The following is a 17,441-nucleotide window of genomic DNA, read 5'->3' as shown; positions in this document are numbered from 1 at the left end:
TCAGAATCTACTCGAGGGCAATGGGTTTGGTTTGTTTTTTTAAGCAAGTAATTATGCAAGGAGGCCATGGCATTCTGTATACCTGCCTCCTTAAATAATGCCAACAAAATCCAAGTCCGGTTTTTAGCGGGGTAGAGGCATGCCTGCAGTGGTGTAGTGAACGATGCATTCCTTTCCTACAGCATTCCTTGCCGTTTGGCTGCCCTGCTCGTCGCTCAGGAGAGGAAGTCTGTCATGAACAAATACACTACAGGACCTCTTAGGAACTGATAGACCCCATTCCTTTTCCACCAGCTGGGATGACCATTACCGCCCTGCCCTCTGTTACAATGTGCTTTGTACCCTGCATTGGAGGCCCCCTAAGGTCAGGACCTGGCCTGGGCCTAGGCCAGGGGTCCTCAATCCTAGTTGCACGTTAGAATTTCTCAGGGTGGGGTGGGGGTGGACTTTAAAAAATATAGATGCCTGGCCTCACCCCCAGAGGTTCTGATAACGTTGGGCTAGACTGGTTCCCAGGCAACTTTTTAAAAAAAAAAAAACCCTAGGTGAGTGCAGTGTGTCACCAGGGCTGAAAAGCACTGAGTGGTTGAATTTACCGGAAAGGTCAATCAAAGAGAGAGTCTGCTGGTTACTAAGGAGCTTTGTGAATGGGAAAAAATATGCCACAAAGCTTATCTTGGAGACCTATCTGACCTTAGGCTCTTCCGCAATGAGATGTCACACCGTCCCATTTAATCATGGGTAACTTCAGGCACTGGACAGCTCTGCTGACCTGTGGTTGTCTTCCACGCGGGCACAGCTAGTGCTCAGGGGCCAGCTTTGGGAGCTTTGATCTCCTGTGCCCTGGGAATCCCTGCTCTGGCTCCAGTGTCTGGTTGCTATAGGGCCCTCCCAGTAATTTCGGCCCACTCCTTGGTGACTATCTCTTGGCTGCTTCCCCCATTGCCCTCTGATCGCGAGTCAGGACCATTGGTTACCTGCGCCAGGCGCACTGCTTCATGTTCTTCACTCCTGCTGATGCTTCAGCGTGTCTGCAGTGCCTGCATGGTCTTTCCTCCCCCTTGAGTGTATGTTTCTTCCTTCAAGGCTGCATGGCACCCATGATACCCGTGACGGGTCATCCATTTGGTTTATAATGCCAAAGCTTCCTTTTGCTCAAGTCTGTTCCAAGATTCACAACCCATTACTTTTTCCTCCCTCTCTACGTTCTGCAAACCAAAATCAGTTGTCATCGAGTCGATTCCAACTCATGGTGACCCCATATGTGTCACAGTAGAACTGTGTGCTCCATAGGATTTTCAATGGCTGGTTTTTTGGAAGCAGATTGCCAGGCCTTTATTCCATGGCACCTCTGGGTACATTCAAACCTCCAACCTTTTGGTTAGCAGCCAAGTGCATTAACTGCACCACCCAGGGATTCCTGTGTTCTGTAAAGGGGGTTCTTTTTCACATTTAGCTCTAGCCTGCAACTATTCCTTCTTTATAGCTGTGTTTTAGAAAGAATAAAAACTACAACTAGAATGTGGATTAGATACCTACTGGGCCGACTCCAAGCAGCGTTATCTACTGCTTTGATTCTAACTTATAATATTGGGGACATCTGTCTATCCACAGGTGTGTGACAGGCAGAGCGTAGAGGTGCCCCTTCAAAGTGATGAGGACAGTTTGGGGCCATGCTATTAGTCCAGAGAAGGGAGCCCCAGATGGATAATGAAAAATATTTGTTTGTTTGTTTTTTATTTTGGATTACATGATGATCCTCCATGGGGCACATGTTGACCTACAATGTGATTTATTCAAGGTAATGCTACAATTGGCTTGAATTCTCCCAGCACAGGTGGGCAGAGAGCTGGGGTAGAGGGCTGAGAAGCTGGCCAAATGCTGGAAACAGCGTGCTGGGACTGGGATGATACAGAGCTGACTGTAGTCGTTCTTTTATTTTTCCTTTTTCCTTTCTGTTTTAATTTTCAGCATTTGGTATTCTGATCCTTGTATTCTCAAATCTTTTCCTTATGTTTACCTTCATTTTCCATTTCTGTTTCTCCTGCTGTTTACTGTATGTGGCTTGCCACAGACTTCCCCTATGTCCTGAGCCCCATGGGCTTTCCTGCCAGCCCCCACCCTGCATCCTTGGCCACATCCTGGGTGTAAGTCCTCTGGCTGAACCCTGCACCTCATCCCTAAAGTGCTCCTGCCTCCTCCTGTGCCTGGTATCTTGTCTGACCTCGTCCTTCCTTCCCTTCCCTTGTTTCCTTTTGTAGACTCATTCTGTCTTGCTACAAACAGTAGCATCAAATCATTCCTCCTTTTCATCTTTGGGGAAATCCAAAGGTGCTTATCATGTCATGGACTCTCTGGGTATTGCAAACGGTTAATGCGCTCAGCTGCTAACTGAAAGGTTAGAGGTTCGAGTCTACCCAGTGGCTCCTTGGAATAAAAGCCTGGCAATCTACTTCCAAAAAACTATCATTGAAAACCCTGTGGAGCACAGTCATACTCTGACACACACAGCGTCGCCATGAGTCGGAATCAAGTCGATGGCAACTGGTTTGGTTTTCTGGTTTATCACATCATATCAGAAAGAGATAGCAGAGTAGATTTTTCTTTTCCCGTGTTTAAGCTTACATTAGTGGGTTACTTTTTGTGCTCTGTGCTCACCTCATTTCTTGTTCAGGTAGTAACTGATAGTCCCATTTGACAACAAGTTAAGTGGTAGAGCTGGGATGTCTCATGCCAGAGCCTCCAGGCTTCACTATTAAACTCCATGCCCTCCAGCTGGGGAAGGAGTGGAACATTGTGCTGCAGGCAGGGGACACGGATTTCTTGCCTTCGATACTCCTCCCGTGCCAGCAATCATGTGCTCCTGTAAGGTTACATAGGAAGTTGAGGCTCCTTCCCATGGGACTGACTTTGGCAATACAACTCTGGATTGTATTTTCCAAGAACGACTCAGTGTCAGTCCTAGGACTGTGAGTGGTCCCTGGGGGAGTGTGGCATATTACAGTTGGATCCCAATGCCCTGGCTATGTCATTGTCACTCATTGTGCCAACTCTTCAGCAAGGTGGAGTTCTCCCAGTTAAGATATTCAATGTTTTGTTTCTTTGCAGAGCCTGTGTCATCTTGGGGGTGATATTCCTTCTGTCGTCCATATGTATAGTGGTCAAAGCTATCCATGACCTCTCAACTAGGCTGCTTCCAGAAGTGGTAAGGTCCTAATTCTTCTTTTATAATTTCTCCTAGTGGTACCAGCTCCTGCGCTGCCTTCATGACAGGTGTACTGTGGGGAATTGAGCAGGCTGAGAGAGAATATACAACGTTTTGGGAGGTCGTAGAAGAACTCATTTCAGGAATGTGAATGACTTGGCAGAGAAAAGCTGTGGGCAAGATGAAAACCCTCCAAATAGCTGAGCTGATACTGAGTTCTGTGTCCCTTTCCTTAGATCTTTTGACTATTTTAAAAACAAGATGCCTTTTTTTGGTAAAGATAAACAATGTTATTTAGACGAGTGATCCAGTCTGTGTCATTTGCATCTGTTGATCTGCATCCATTCAATGACTGTTGTAATAAGAATTATTTTTCCTTAGCACTTCATTCAATTCAATACATAAATTTATTCACATTAGGTTTCCTGGCACCACTGAAATTCGGATGCAGAAACTCTAGGACACAATTTCATGGTAAAACATATCTGGCTGCCTCGTCCCCTGGAAGAGAGTCATTACCTGCACTCTGATTCTCTCTTTTTTTTTTCCTTAAGAGTGTCCAGGAAAAGAGATATTTTAACAACTTTCTATCAGGAAATCTTCACAGAAGGCAGCTGATTTGGTTACGAGGAGATGAAGATGCTGCCATTACAATAATTCTTCTGTGTACAAGCTGCACAGTGATTTAAATGCGAAATACAGGCTCTTCTCTTAGGACGTCTTTTGATTTGAGCTTGGCTACCTGCACCACGTTATATAAGGCCAAAATTATTAGACCTTTAATTTTGCTGTAGAAAAAGATATGTTAATCCTTTTTGGGGTGATGTATTTTGTGTGTGTGTATTTTTATGGAGGAGTTGAAAATGTAATGGGACATTCTATTGTATTTAATAGAGGTATTAAAGCAAATGCAGTAAGTTGCCAATCCCCTCACCACCACTTTTTAAAACTGAGATTAGAGCTATGACTTTACTAACCTGCTGGGGTCTTCACTGTTATGTATCTTTGCAGTTCATCAGAAGCTTGCTGTCTCGTGTTTCAGTGACAGGGAGGACAGACGCATACCCGGGTAGGCATGTGCCTGCCTGTGGTTTTCGGTCTCCCTCAGAAGCAGTGTGAGCTCAAGCAAATATTAACTTTTATTACACTCTGTGCTCATGATTATTATACTGTCTCACCCTGGTCTTCTGGTTGCTTGGGATCCTGGACTTCTCCATCCTTTTCCTCCCTCAGTCTTGCCTGTCCAGTGTTTCAGTCTGTCAGAGTCCTAATTGTAGATAAGACGTGAAGACGGTGTGATTGTAAATTAGATGCCCAGTCAGATTCGTCTTTGCACTTTAAAGGCAAATGGGGAACACGCCTCACTTTCAGGGAGCGTTCATCGGTGGGAATTGTCAGCACTATGATAGTTGACCCATTCTTTTATTTAGACATTAAAAATTAATTTTTGGCAGGTCTGTCTTGCACAGTGGATAACTGTGCTCAGAACCCCTGCAAAGTCCTGCTTTTTTTTTCTTTCTCAATAGCTGAAATACTTTTAACTGGAACAGCCTCTTATCCCACAGGTGCAGATAACTCTTTAAAGAAGAAGCCTGAAAGGGGATTTGGAGAGGATGAAGAGCTCTAGGGTTTTAACTAAGACTGGCCCAGTCTTAGAAAACCCACACCCTCTGCATCTTGTATAAATTGTAAGGTGGAATTTAAAAATCACAACCCTTTCTGGTCATCTTGTCAGAACTCTGAAGAAAAGGTGTAGGTTTTTGTTATTTTTTAAAATGACTTCAGGGTGCAAACAGTTAACATGCTCGGCTGCTAACCCAGAGGTTGGAGGTTTAAGTCCACCCAGAGGTGCCTTGGAAGAAACGCCTGGCATTCTACTTCTGAAAAATCAACCACTGAAAACTCTCTGGAGCACAGTTCTACTCTGACCACATGGGGTTGCCATGAGTTGGAATTGACTCAACGGCAAGTTTTTTTTTTTTTTTTTTAATATGACTTCAGAGTTATGAAAGGCTGACAAGCAGCCTGAGCTCTGGCTGCCAGAGGAAGGCCCTCTCGGTCAGCTGAGTGGTACACAGGGGCCAGAGAACTGCCTCCTGGCCAGAGCCATCGGTGTTCTATCTGGGGCCTTCCAGCTTCCTCGCTGTGCTCCAGAGGCCCCACCACCTGGCCTGCAGTAATTCAAAATGAGTATTTGCCCACAATGCTTCCTCTAAACTAGGAGTCACCAACTCAAATGCCTGCAGAAGCCAGGCCTGAACGGGCCAGGTCTGCGGCAGCTAGAGCGTGTGTGCCTGGCTGAAGGGCAATTGGCCTGCTCCAACAGAGTGCTGTGTGAGAATGCAGTGTTGTCCGATCTTCTAAGTTTTTAAGAGAGTGGAAACCTACATTTAATGTGAAATAAATTGGCAACTAATTCAAATTAAAAAAAACAAAAACAAAAAACAACTCTCCTTGGGGTGGGTGGACAATTTCGGGCAGGCCAAGTAAAGCATGCCTCAGCCTGTGGCTGCAAGTTCGATCCTTCCGGTGGAAACCAGACTGTGAGTTTGCAATCTCTGGTCAAAATCAGGGAGACTGGTCGTCATGGCCTCCATGTCAGAGATTTAGCTCTGAGTTTCCTTCACCCTTGCCCTCAGCCGCAGTTTCTATTTTTACGTGTGATTTCTGTCAAGTCGTTACTGTGGGATCTGTGGGGAGCAGCATCTTCAGTACCTCAGTCCTGCCCCCCCGGCCTCCACTGCTGCTTTTTTCTTAATTTCTGCTGCACGATTCTGAGAGTGAGAACATTTGCAAGAATGGGTGAGTTTTGAATAAGAAAGTTATGCAGTTAGAAATTTCCCAACTATGAAGTGAAGTGGGTTGGTTTTAAGCCCTGGTGGTATCACCTGCCCCTCAGTGTTTTGCTGGAGCAATCAGGCCAGCCTGGCTCTCATGAGCAAATGGCTTAAGCCAGTTCCCTCACAATAAGCACGTGGTCTCCTTGGATTACTAATGAAACAGATTCCCAAGGAGCCTTTTCTGAACCTGTATATGAGCTCCTGTCTGAAGTCGGGAGGGAAGAGGTGCTGGTGCCACATCTTTATTAATAGAGCTTTGCCTTAGGTCTGTGGGTTTCAATAGGAGCATCCTTCCCTTCCTGTTTTACCCCCCACCCCCACCCACTTGATAAGGGTCAGGCGGTCTGCTTCTCCTTGGTGAGGACTCCGGGGCTCTGAAAGCTGAATGATTCACAGAGGCAGGGGCGAATTAACCAGCAAGAAAGGTATGCACAGGCTTACATTAAGCAAGTTACACACGGGCTTACATGTGTTTACTTACTAACGTGTAGTGAACAGTTTCACATGGGTTTGTTCAGGTAAAATTGTTCAGGTGAAACTGTGCCCTACAGATTAGTAAGTAAGCACAAGTAAGCCCGTGTGTAACTTGCTTATTGGGTTATCTGTCCCTACCAGAGGCCATCAGTTGGCTGGTGGCAGAGCCTGGACTTGAATCCTTGTCTCTAGTCCAGGGCTCTCTTGGCCCCTGTACCACAGGCCTGTATGGTCTTGTGTCCATGGCTTTTCAGGTCTGGCCCTCCTGTCTCGTGTCTCGTCCTCATCCTCCTGAAGGGTGTGCTGCCCCAGGCCTTGGGGTGGGGGGGTTGTCTAGACCGCGACTGCCACCCTATCCCTTACCACACAGGCCTCTGCACTCTGTGCCACCAACCAAAGTGTGTCATCCACCGCTTCGTCTTTTGAAAAACCCACAAGCAGGTTAACCAAGAAGCAATGGAAAATGCAGTAGGACAGTGTGGAATGAGAGGGATCATGGGGTAGATGTGATCACATGGAAGGAAGCGCTTTAGAGAAGCTGCTCAGCCTGGTGGGAGGGATGTGGGCTTGGCGGACAGACCTGCAGGAGGGGTGAATCTCCTCTCTGCCTCTTACCTGCGTGACCTTGGGCACGTCCCAAAGCCTCTCTCACCCTCAGCTTCCTCATATGTAAAACAAAGAAATACTTACCTCATAGGTTTATGGTTAAGGATCAAGTAAGCAATTTATTTTAAATGATTGGCATTAGAAGGTAGTAATGCTGTGGTGGCTGCTCCTTTTGAAGCTCTGATTTGTTGAGGTTTCTGAATTGTTAATCAAAGTTACCCCACTTGTGGCCTGAGATAATTTCAGTCTGGACTCGTCAGTTTTCTCTCTGGCTGTGGGCACAGAGCTCTGGTCGTCGTTGCTCTGACACTTCACTGTGGGGTCCTCTGGCCTTCGGGGGTCCTACCCTAGCACCCTAGATGAAAATGGTGTTGCTCTCCCTTGGACTTCAGGCAGCCGTCACTAACTTTGGGGCGCTCTCTCAGAGAACAGTGAACATTCATGTGAAAACCTGACCTCTAAGCCTATTAACAGAAGAAATGCAAAGAGAATAGGGGGTGGTCAGTAAGGGTTGGGGCTGGGTGAATGACTTCACCCAGTCAACCTATCAGCCTGAGGTCTTCTGAGGCAAGTGCCTCTCACCCACGGGCATGAGCTTCTAAAGGATTCCCTGGTTATGACTGAGTACCCGGAGGCAGTGTGGGCTTGGGGTTAAGGATATGGGAGCTAAAGTCAGGGAGACAGCTTCAAGCTCTGCCACTTCCTACCTGCAGGAACCTAGGACAGGTTATTTAACCTTTCTCTGCCTCAGTTTCCTCATTTGTAAAATGGAAATAATAATGACACATCCTTCGTAGGATTGTTAGGAAAATAAAGAGATATAAGGGATGAGCTTAGCATGTAACTATCGAATGACTGCTGGCTGATATTTTTGTTGCTACGCTAGAGAAAAGACTTCTAAGGAAGTTGGTGCCTTTGGTTCTGGAAGCTTAGGCCTCGTTGAGCTGTTCAGGAAATACCTTCAGGGATGCTCTTCTCAGCTTGGGCAGGATAATGCTGTGGGCTGCTTCTTGTACAATAAACTGTCGTTCCTGAATCCACCATCAGCAGTAGAGAGATCTGTCTTCCAGTGTGACATGCTGGTAAGCATAATTCTAAATTTAATTTGAGCGTTGTATTGACTAATAATTCTTGAAAAACAATCATGCATAGTCAAGTTCCTCAACATCCCCCAGCCACTCTCTGCCCATCCTGGCCCAGAGAAAGGCAGTAATTCATGGTGTTGGGCTATCAGTGGTGTCCCACTTCTGTTATTTCAGACAGAAAAATTCTATTACCTCAGAAGATTGGTCCCTTTATTAGTCCTAGAGCCAAGGACCTTCCAGCTTCTAAATAGAAGAGAAATGAGCACTGAAGAGAGTGTGTTATTGTTGGCTGAGTATTTTCAAGGAGAATTGAGTCCAGAAATACACCTGCACACATCTGGTCAACTGGTTTTCGACACAAGTGCCGAGACAGTTAAGTGGGAGAAGGGGAAATCTCTTCCACAAATGGTGCTGAATCAACTGGGTATTCATATGGAAAAAATGGACATCACCCTTTGTACAAAGATTAACTCAAAATGCATCATAAACCTCAATGTAAAACCTAAAACTAAAACTTTGAGAAGAAAACATAAGAGAAAATCTTTGGACCACTGGAATAGGCAAAGTTTTCTTAGATATGGCACCAAAAACACAAACCATAAAGGAAAACATTAATGAATTGGACTTCATTAAAATAAAAAATCTTAGCTCTCCCAAAGATACTATTAAGAAAATGACAAGACAACACATAAATCAGACAGAGGACTTGTATCAAGAACGTATAAAGAAGTACTACAGCTTGATAAAAAGAAGACAAATAAGAAAATGTGCAAAAGATTTATACAGATAATTCACAAGAGAAAATAAATAAATGAATAATAAGCAGATAAAAAGAAGATTGCTCTACAATGTTAGTCATTAGGGAATTACAAATTAAAACCACCTTATTACTGCATACCCACTAGAATGTCTAAAATTAAAAAACAAAACAAATGTTAGTATCTAGAACTCCCATATGCTATGGTGAGAGTAAAATGGTACATACAACCCCTTTGAAAAATAGATTGGAAGTTCCTTCAAAAATTAAACATACATTTACCATATGACCCAGTCATTCCATTCCTTGGTATTTACCCAAGGGAAATGAAAATATACGTTTGCACAAAGACTCTTCCACAAATGTTTATTGCAGTTTTATTTCTAATAGTTAAAAGCTGGAAACAACTGAACTGTCCATCAACAGGTGAATGGATAAACAAACTGTGGTATATTCAATGGAATACTACTCAGTAATAAAAATGACACCACTGATCCAAGCAATAGCATGGGTGAATCTCAAAATAATTAAGCTGGGCAAAAGAAGTAAGGCCAAAAGGAGTTCACACTGTTCCATTCATATAAAATTTTAGATACAAACTAATCTATAGTGACAGAAAGCAGGTAGTGGATGCCTCAGGATGGGGTCTAGAAGGAGGGATTATATAGGGAAATGAGGAAGCTCTTAGAGGTGATGGAAATATCTTGCTTTTGGTGATAGTTTCATGGGTGTAAACATATGACAAAGCTGGTCAAGCTGCACACTTTAGATGTGTGCAGTTCAAGTGCATCTGGATGCTGAGCTTGACTACAAATGACCTCACATTGCTAGGCCAGATAGGAATCGTGCTCAGATCCACACAGGATTAAGTAGCTAAGAAGTGAGGCTTTATTTTCTTGCCTGTAACCCATACATTCAATACCTGGGGGTGTTGACAGCTCCGATAAAAGTTGAATTATAAATAGAGCAATAATAAGAAGACAAAGTGTATGATAAAACGGGGAAAATGTAAGTAGTAGGCTAAATATGACAGCTGTCACCAGAAGCAGGTAATAAGAGGAGCTTTTGCAGAAACACGACTCCGTCATGCATTGTTAGAAGCAACCAGGAAGTGCCTACTGGTGGCTCAGGCTCTTGAGAGTAGTAACCATTTTAAACCTCTGGGAGCATGGAGAGTGTATGTTTTCAGTCTCTTGGATAAAGTATGATTTGGTTTTCAGCTCCATTGTTACTTTGGAAATGGCTGCACAAGAGTCTGTGATTGGTTCTCTTTTCCTCACTGTGGAGCCTTGGATTTTAATCAGGATATGATATGTCTGTGAGCACTCTGCCACTGTGGTTCTGTTCTGTCTGTTATGCCTCCCTGCATTTTCCACCTCAAAAAGCACCGTTCAGCTTGATGTCTCAGACCATCACAGTGTTTCTGAAATAGGTAGAGGCATTAGGTTCTCCTCCATTTTGTAATACAGAAATGGATCCTCAGATAAAAAAATAAAATGACTTCCTCCGGACTTCACAACATCAGTGTCAGAGACACATGACAAATGGAGCCAAGTCTCTTCACAGCTGGCTGAAGGCTTTTTTTGTTCTTTGGGTTGTGTCCGAATACCACAGAATTTGACGTCTGAAAATCAGCCTTCACGGAAAACTAATACAACTGTCTCAGTTTCTGGAGGAAACGCGACCCAGAAAGACTTGGTCTCACAGAAGGTTCTGAATGAACACCAAGTCTGGGTCTTCACCGCACCCTACTGAGTGGCAATGAACTTACCTACATTCCCTGCAACACCTGCCCAGTGGCCTTGAAGAATCTGACAGTGGCTGATATTGTGAAAACCTATCTTAGGTGGTTGCTGGGTTAGGGTAACAAAGAAGAGGGAGGGAGGAACATAGGAGGGAGGGAGGGAAACATGCTCATTCCTCCCCACCCCCCTTCCCAGCCGACTGCGGGGTCCTCTATGTATTTAAGGGTACCACTGCTCTGCACACATGGGGTCGCATGCCGTGAGTCTGAATTAACCCAATGTCAGCTAACAACAACATGGTGTTGGAATCCACTCAGTGGCAACAGATTTTTTTTTTTTTTTTAGTGTTTATCAAAGATGAATGTTGGTGGATCAAGGCTGAATACTTTGCTATTCCAGTGTATCTGTTCTTTTGACCTTGGGAAAGTTATTTTAATCTCTTGGTGCTTGTTTTTTCCATCTGGAATGTGAGAACAAACAAACTTAGCACTGCTTTCTCTCTTGTGAGGTTTTGAGAGCACTTTGTTATCTTTGAAGAAAGAAAAAAAATTTGAAAAGATGTTTATTTAATAGTTTAAAGTAAATATTTTTTTCATTCATTTCCCTGAGTATAATATGAACAATACGATTCTCATAAAATTTCTGGGTTTTTGTTTGCTTGTTTATTGTTTAGCTAATGGAGAGAATTATACTGAATGCTTTTTTATTTCCTGCGTGTTGACTGAAATAAACATCCCTGTTTATATGGTGTAGTTGGGAGCAGGTTCCTCCAGTGATGACCACCACCACCAGAACCAGTTGTTCTCAAGTCAGTTCTGACTCATGGTGACCCCATGTGTGGCAGAGTAGAACTGTACTCCATAGGGCTTTCAATGGCTGATTTTTTGGAAGTAGATTGCCAGGACTTTCTTACAAGGCACCTCTGGGTAGACTCAAACCTCCAACCTTGCAGTTAGCAGCCAAGCACATTAACCATTTGCACCACCCAGGGGCTCTCCAATGATGAGTTGTTGTTAGGTGCTGTTGAGTTGGTTCCAACTCATAGTGACCCTATGTACAACAGAATGAAACACCGCCCCGTCCTGCACTGTGCTCACAATCGTTGTTATGCTTGAGTCCATTGTTGCAGCCACTGTGTCAATCCATCTCGTTGAAAGTCTTCCTCTTTTTCGCTGACCCTCTACTTTATCAAGCATGATGTCCTTCTCCAGGGACTGATACCTCCTGACAACATGTCCAAAGTATGTAAGACGTAGTCTCGCCATCCTTGCTTCTAAGGAGCATTCTGGTTGTAGTTCTTCCAAGACAGATTCAGACAATATTCTGCTGCTATTCATAAGGTTTTCACTGATTAATTCTTTTCAGAAGTAGTCTGCCGAATCCTTCTTCCTAGTCTGTCTTAGTCTGGAAGCTCAGCTGAAACCTGTCCACCATGGGTGACCCTGCTGGTATCTGAATACTGGTGGCATAGCTTCCAGCATCATAGCAACACACAAGCCCCCACAGTACAACAAACTGACAGACACATGAGGGCTCCAATGATGAGGGCTCCTGTAAATTCCATGTGCTCCAACCTATCACATGAGCCAAACTCCAACCCACTGTCGTTGAGTCAATTCCGACTCATAGTGACACCATAGGGTTTCCGAGGCTATAAATGTCTATGGAAACAGACTGCCACATCTCTCTCCCGTGGAGCCGCTGGTGGTTTCGAACCTCCGATGTTTTGGTTAGCAGTCGATCACTTTAACCACTGCACCACCAGGGATCCTTATCACATGAGCAGTGCTGTTAATTTGCAATATCCTACCTATAACCAGAATATGCGTATATCTGGTGACAAAGCTATACAGGGTTGTTAGAGAAACATTTGCTACTTCACTGGTAAGTAGTTTTAGGGCACTGGCGAAAGTTCTTAACACCTAAATAATCCTATGAAAGTGAGCTCTCAAGTCATCCCAGTCCCTTTGGGGAGTTGAGAAGTGAATGAGACCAAGATGGACTAAATACAGGATCTTTACCCTAAAGAACTTTCCAGTGAGGCAGAACAAGGAAATTAGGCTGCCTGCGGGCACCGGTGAAGGTCACCTGCTTTAAGAGGCACTCTGAGACGTCCTCCTTTATTTTCTGTACTGCTGGCTGTTCCAAAGAGGGAGGGTGTATGTGGAGGGGCTTATAAGAGGAAACAGCTGAGTTAATGTTCTCACTGTTAAGAGCTGAGACCTTTGTCACTTCCCCCCATGCTGGTGAGAAAATGTGTTGGTGAAAGTTAGTTTTGCCACCAGGTTCTGCCTGCTAGTCATCTGTTTTTTTTTTATTTATTGTGGTGAAATATATATATAACAAAAACATTGCCATTTTAACCATTTTTAATTGTTCAGTTCAGTGACATTAATTACATTCACCATGTTGTGCAACCATGATCACTATCCATTTCCTCACCTCAAATAGAAACTTGGTGCCCCTTTTGAAATAACTTCCATTCCCCGCTTCCGCAACCCCTGGTAACCACTAATAAACTTTTGTCTCTATGTATTTGCCTGTTATAGGTATGTCATCTGAGTAAGATCATACAATATTTGTCCTTTTGTGTCTTGCTTATTTCACTCAGCATACTGTTTTCAGGGTTTATCCATGCTGTAGCATGCATCAGGACTTCATTTCTCTTTATAGGTGAACAGTGTGTTATTGTATGGATGTACCACATTTTGTTTATCCATTCATCTATTGATGGACACTTGGGTCATTTCTACCTTTTTGGCTATTTTGGATCATGCTGCAATGAACATCGGTGTACACATATTTGTTTGAGTTCCTGATTTCAATTCTTTGGGATATATACCTAGGATTAGGATTGCTAGGTAATATGGTAATTCTATCTTTAATTTTTTTGAGGAACTACCAAACAGTTTTCCACAGCGGTTGCACTGTTTTACAACCCTGCCAGCAATGCCCAAGGGTTCCACTTTCTCCACACCCTCACCCACACCTGTTAGTTTCTGTTTCTGTTTTTCTGATAATAGCCATCCTAGTGGGTGTGAAAGCTGCTAACCGAAAGATTGGAGGTTCGAGTCCACCCATAGGCTCCTCAGAAGAAAGGCGTGGCTATCTACTTCTGAAAAATCAGCCATTGAAAACTCTATGGAGCACAGTTCTACTCTGACATACATGGGGTCGCCATCAGTCGGCGTCATCTTGACAGCAGCTGGTTATTATTTTTTATGTAGTGGATGTGGGGTGTATCCGTCTACTTTTGCTAACCGTATCCCCCTCCATCTGGAATTCCCCAAACATAAACCCAGTCTAATTTAGAGATGCATCCTCTGTGCTCCCATGATACCTCATGCTGATCTGTATGGTAGCTCTTAGTACACTGCTGTGTAATTTTCTGTCTACTTGTCTCCCCAGAGTAGACTTCCAACCGTTTGAGAACTTAGACCTGCTGTCCTCTTGGCACCTAATACCAAGCCTAGCATGAAGCAGGGACTCAATAAATATTTGTTGAAAGATTAATGCAGGATGCATGAGGCCATTGGTTGTACTAGGAAATAGGCTAGTACCACATTTAGGAAAGGCATGTAACCAAGAGGAGCTTATCTGTCAAGGAATCCTCAAATAGAGGCTGCCTGGGACCTTGCTGTGGACATTTATCCCTGGGTGTAATTGGTTAAGGGCTGGGCTACTAACCAAAAGGTTGGTGGTTCGAACTCATCCAGAGGTGCCTTGGCAGAAAGATTTGGCTATCTGCTTCTGAAAGGTCACAGCCATGAAAGGTCACAGCAGTTCTTCTCTGCAACACATGGGGGTCACCATGAGTCAGAACAGACTGGACAGCAGCTGGGTTTTGGTGGGAGGAAGACAGCAAAGAAGGCTTGTCCTCAGACCACTCCCTCACATTCACGGGCTTGACTTCTTTACTCATCAGTGCTGTGGTACTCATGATGTACGTGAACAGATGATAGGCAGATGAGGCAGCCCACACTGCCTGGCTTGCCCTGGTTCCTAGAACTTGGAAGGGTTCCAGGCATCCCCCCCAGCCACAGCTTCATGCAGCCTGGCCATTAAGCTCATCCTTGCTGGGCTTACTACTTCACCTGCTAGGCTGAGCTGAAGTGCCCTGTCTTCTTGTCAGGCCCTGGAGGGAAGGAGAGCAGGTGGGAGGAGAGAAGAAATAGAAGGAGGGAGGGAAGGAAGGCAGTTGTGGTTGGAGCTGAGTGCTTTCTGGGCATTGTGTTGAGGTCCTCCCACCCTCCTTCCTGGCCAGAGTGCTGCTTGTCCACAGGAACTGTCTGCTCAGGAATCATCTTCCCTGTTCTGGTCTTACAGCTGATTATTCTGTGTCCTAGATGTGAATTGAGCCCTAGTGGTGCAGTGGTTAAACGCTCAGCTGCTACCAGAAAGATTGGCAGTTCGACCCCACCAGCTGCTCTGCGGGAGAAAAGGCCTGGCAATCTGCCCCCATAAAGATTACAGCCTAGGAAACCCTATGGGGCAGTTCTACTTGGTCCTGTAGGGTAGCTATGAGTTGAAGTCGACTGGGCAGCACACAATAACAACAGATGTGAAATCCCCATTTTTGTCTGAATTTCTTGGGCCTCTTCTCTTGCCTTTCTAAATTTCCTGTCCTTTGCACTTAGCTTCTTCCAGAGGCAGTTCTGGGTGAACTTATCCATCACCTGCCACTCAGATAACCCACAGTCATAGGAACACTCTCTTGCAGCTTTTTTGAGGTCTTAGTTTTTTAAAAATGCATTTTTTTCCTGATTACAAAAGTCTACGATTATTATAGAACCTGTGAGTGATGCAGAATCTCTGGACATTTACAGAGCTGAAACCATTCCCAAGGCCAGCTCTTCAGACAAAGATTAGACTGGACTGTAGGACATAAAGTGATACTCACGAAGAGTGTGCTTCTTAGCTCAAGTAGATACATGAGACTAAATGGGCAGCTCCTCTCTGGAGGCGAGATGAGAAGGCAGAGAGGGTCAGGAGCTGGTTGAATGGACAGCGGAAATCAGGGATGGAAAGGAGGAGTGTGCTGTCACAGTACAGGGAGAGCAACTAGGGTCACACAGCAAAGTGTATAAATTTTTGTATGAGAAACTGACTTGAATTGTTAACTTTCGCTTAAAGCACAATAAAAAAAAATTAAAAAAAAAATTTCTGGACATTTACAACATCTCTCCTCAACCCGTGAAGTTTTCAATTCAGTTGGATCCCAGAAGTCTTCTCTTATTTGTGGGGATCACTACAAAGAAGTTGGATTGTGAGCTCTTTGATTTTATATATATATCTATATATCTGTATCTGTATCTATATCTACATCTTCTTTGAACATCTCCCCAGTTTCTGTATTGTGCATATTTGTATCCTTAAGGTCCCTAGGTGGCACAAATGGTTTGTGTTCAACTACTAACCTAAAGGGTGGCAGTTCAAACCCATCCAGGGGCACCATGGAAGAAAGTCCTGGTGATCTGCTTCCGTAAAGATTACAGCCAAGAAAACCCTATGGAGTGCAGTTCTATTCGGTAACACATGAGTTGCTGTGAGTTAGAATTGACTTAGTGGCAATGGGTTTTTTTAATATCCTTATCCATAGGAAATATAATGTTGTCGTGTGTGTTATTACATAAATGGAGATTGTACATATCATGCTGCAACTTTTTACTCAATGTATTTTTAAGGTTTAGAATATTTATGATGTTAATTGCTATAGAATGGCCCATCATTCTCCTCTTAATGGGTGTTTATGTAGTGTGATGGTTAAGGTTATGTGTCAACTTGGCTAGATCATGATTCTCAGAAGTTTGGCAGATATTATATAATCATCCTCCATTTTGTGATCTGATGTAAGCAGCCAATCAGTTGAAAGGAGTGTTTCCTTGGGAGTGTGGCCTGCATCCAAAATATATAGATATTCTGGCAAAGCTTGCCCTCTCTGGATCCTGTATCCAACTCTTCATCCTCTGACCTTTGGTTCTTGGGATGTGAGCCAGCAGCCTGCTGTCTGACCTGCTGATTTTGGGTTTGTCAGTGTCTGCAACCACATGAGTCAGGAAAAGCCTCTGATCCGACATCTGACCTATGGATTTGGGACTTGCCAGCCTCCATAACTGCATGAGCCATTTCCTTGAAATAAATCTGTCCCTCTCTCCCTCTCTACATATATATATATATACTCCACTGGTTTTGCTCCTCTAGAGAATCCAGCCTAAGACATGTAGTTTCCAGAGTTTTCTATTACGAACATTGTTGTACTATTGTGGTAGTGTGTAATGCACAGGTGGTGTTTCTCTAGGTTAAATATCTTTTTTTTTTTATGTTTGGTAAATTTTATTTTTTTATTGTGCTCTAATTTTTTTTTTTGATTGTACTTCAGGTGAATACTTTCTCATTAAAGAGTAATACACATATTGTTTTATGACATTGGTTAACAACCCCACGACATGTCAACCCTCTCCCTTCTTGACCTTTTTTTTTTTTTTTGGTAAAAATATACATAGCCGAAGATACACCATTTCAAAAATTTCTACACGAACAGTTCAGTGACATCGACTATGCTCTTCCAATTGTGCTGCTATTCTCACTTTTTATTGTGCTTTAGATGAAGGTTTACAGAGCGAATTAGTTTCTCATTAAACAGTTAATACATATATTGTTTTGTGACATTGGTTGGCAACCCCACGATGTGACAGCACTCTTCCCTTCTTGACCTTGGGTCCCCCATTA

The 17,441-nt window shown here is 43.8% G+C and overlaps 1 protein-coding gene across 1 annotated transcript in view; it reads left to right on the top strand.

Annotated features, from left to right (window-relative positions):
* The window catches only part of TMEM163 (transmembrane protein 163), a 301,653-nt gene that overhangs the window by 244,229 nt on the left and 39,983 nt on the right, over window positions 1–17,441 (top strand). The window contains exon 5 of the mRNA XM_012555188.2: window positions 3,109–3,205. Coding sequence (XP_012410642.1) covers window positions 3,109–3,205 — 97 coding nt within the window. The remainder of the gene's footprint in view (window positions 1–3,108; window positions 3,206–17,441) is intronic.

Source organism: Trichechus manatus, unplaced genomic scaffold, assembly GCF_000243295.1.
Source record: "Trichechus manatus latirostris isolate Lorelei unplaced genomic scaffold, TriManLat1.0 scaffold00033, whole genome shotgun sequence".
In the NCBI taxonomy this organism is placed as follows: Eukaryota; Metazoa; Chordata; class Mammalia; order Sirenia; family Trichechidae; genus Trichechus; species Trichechus manatus.
Note: the sequence above shows the minus strand (reverse complement) of the source record. Positions and strands in the feature narration are given on the sequence as shown.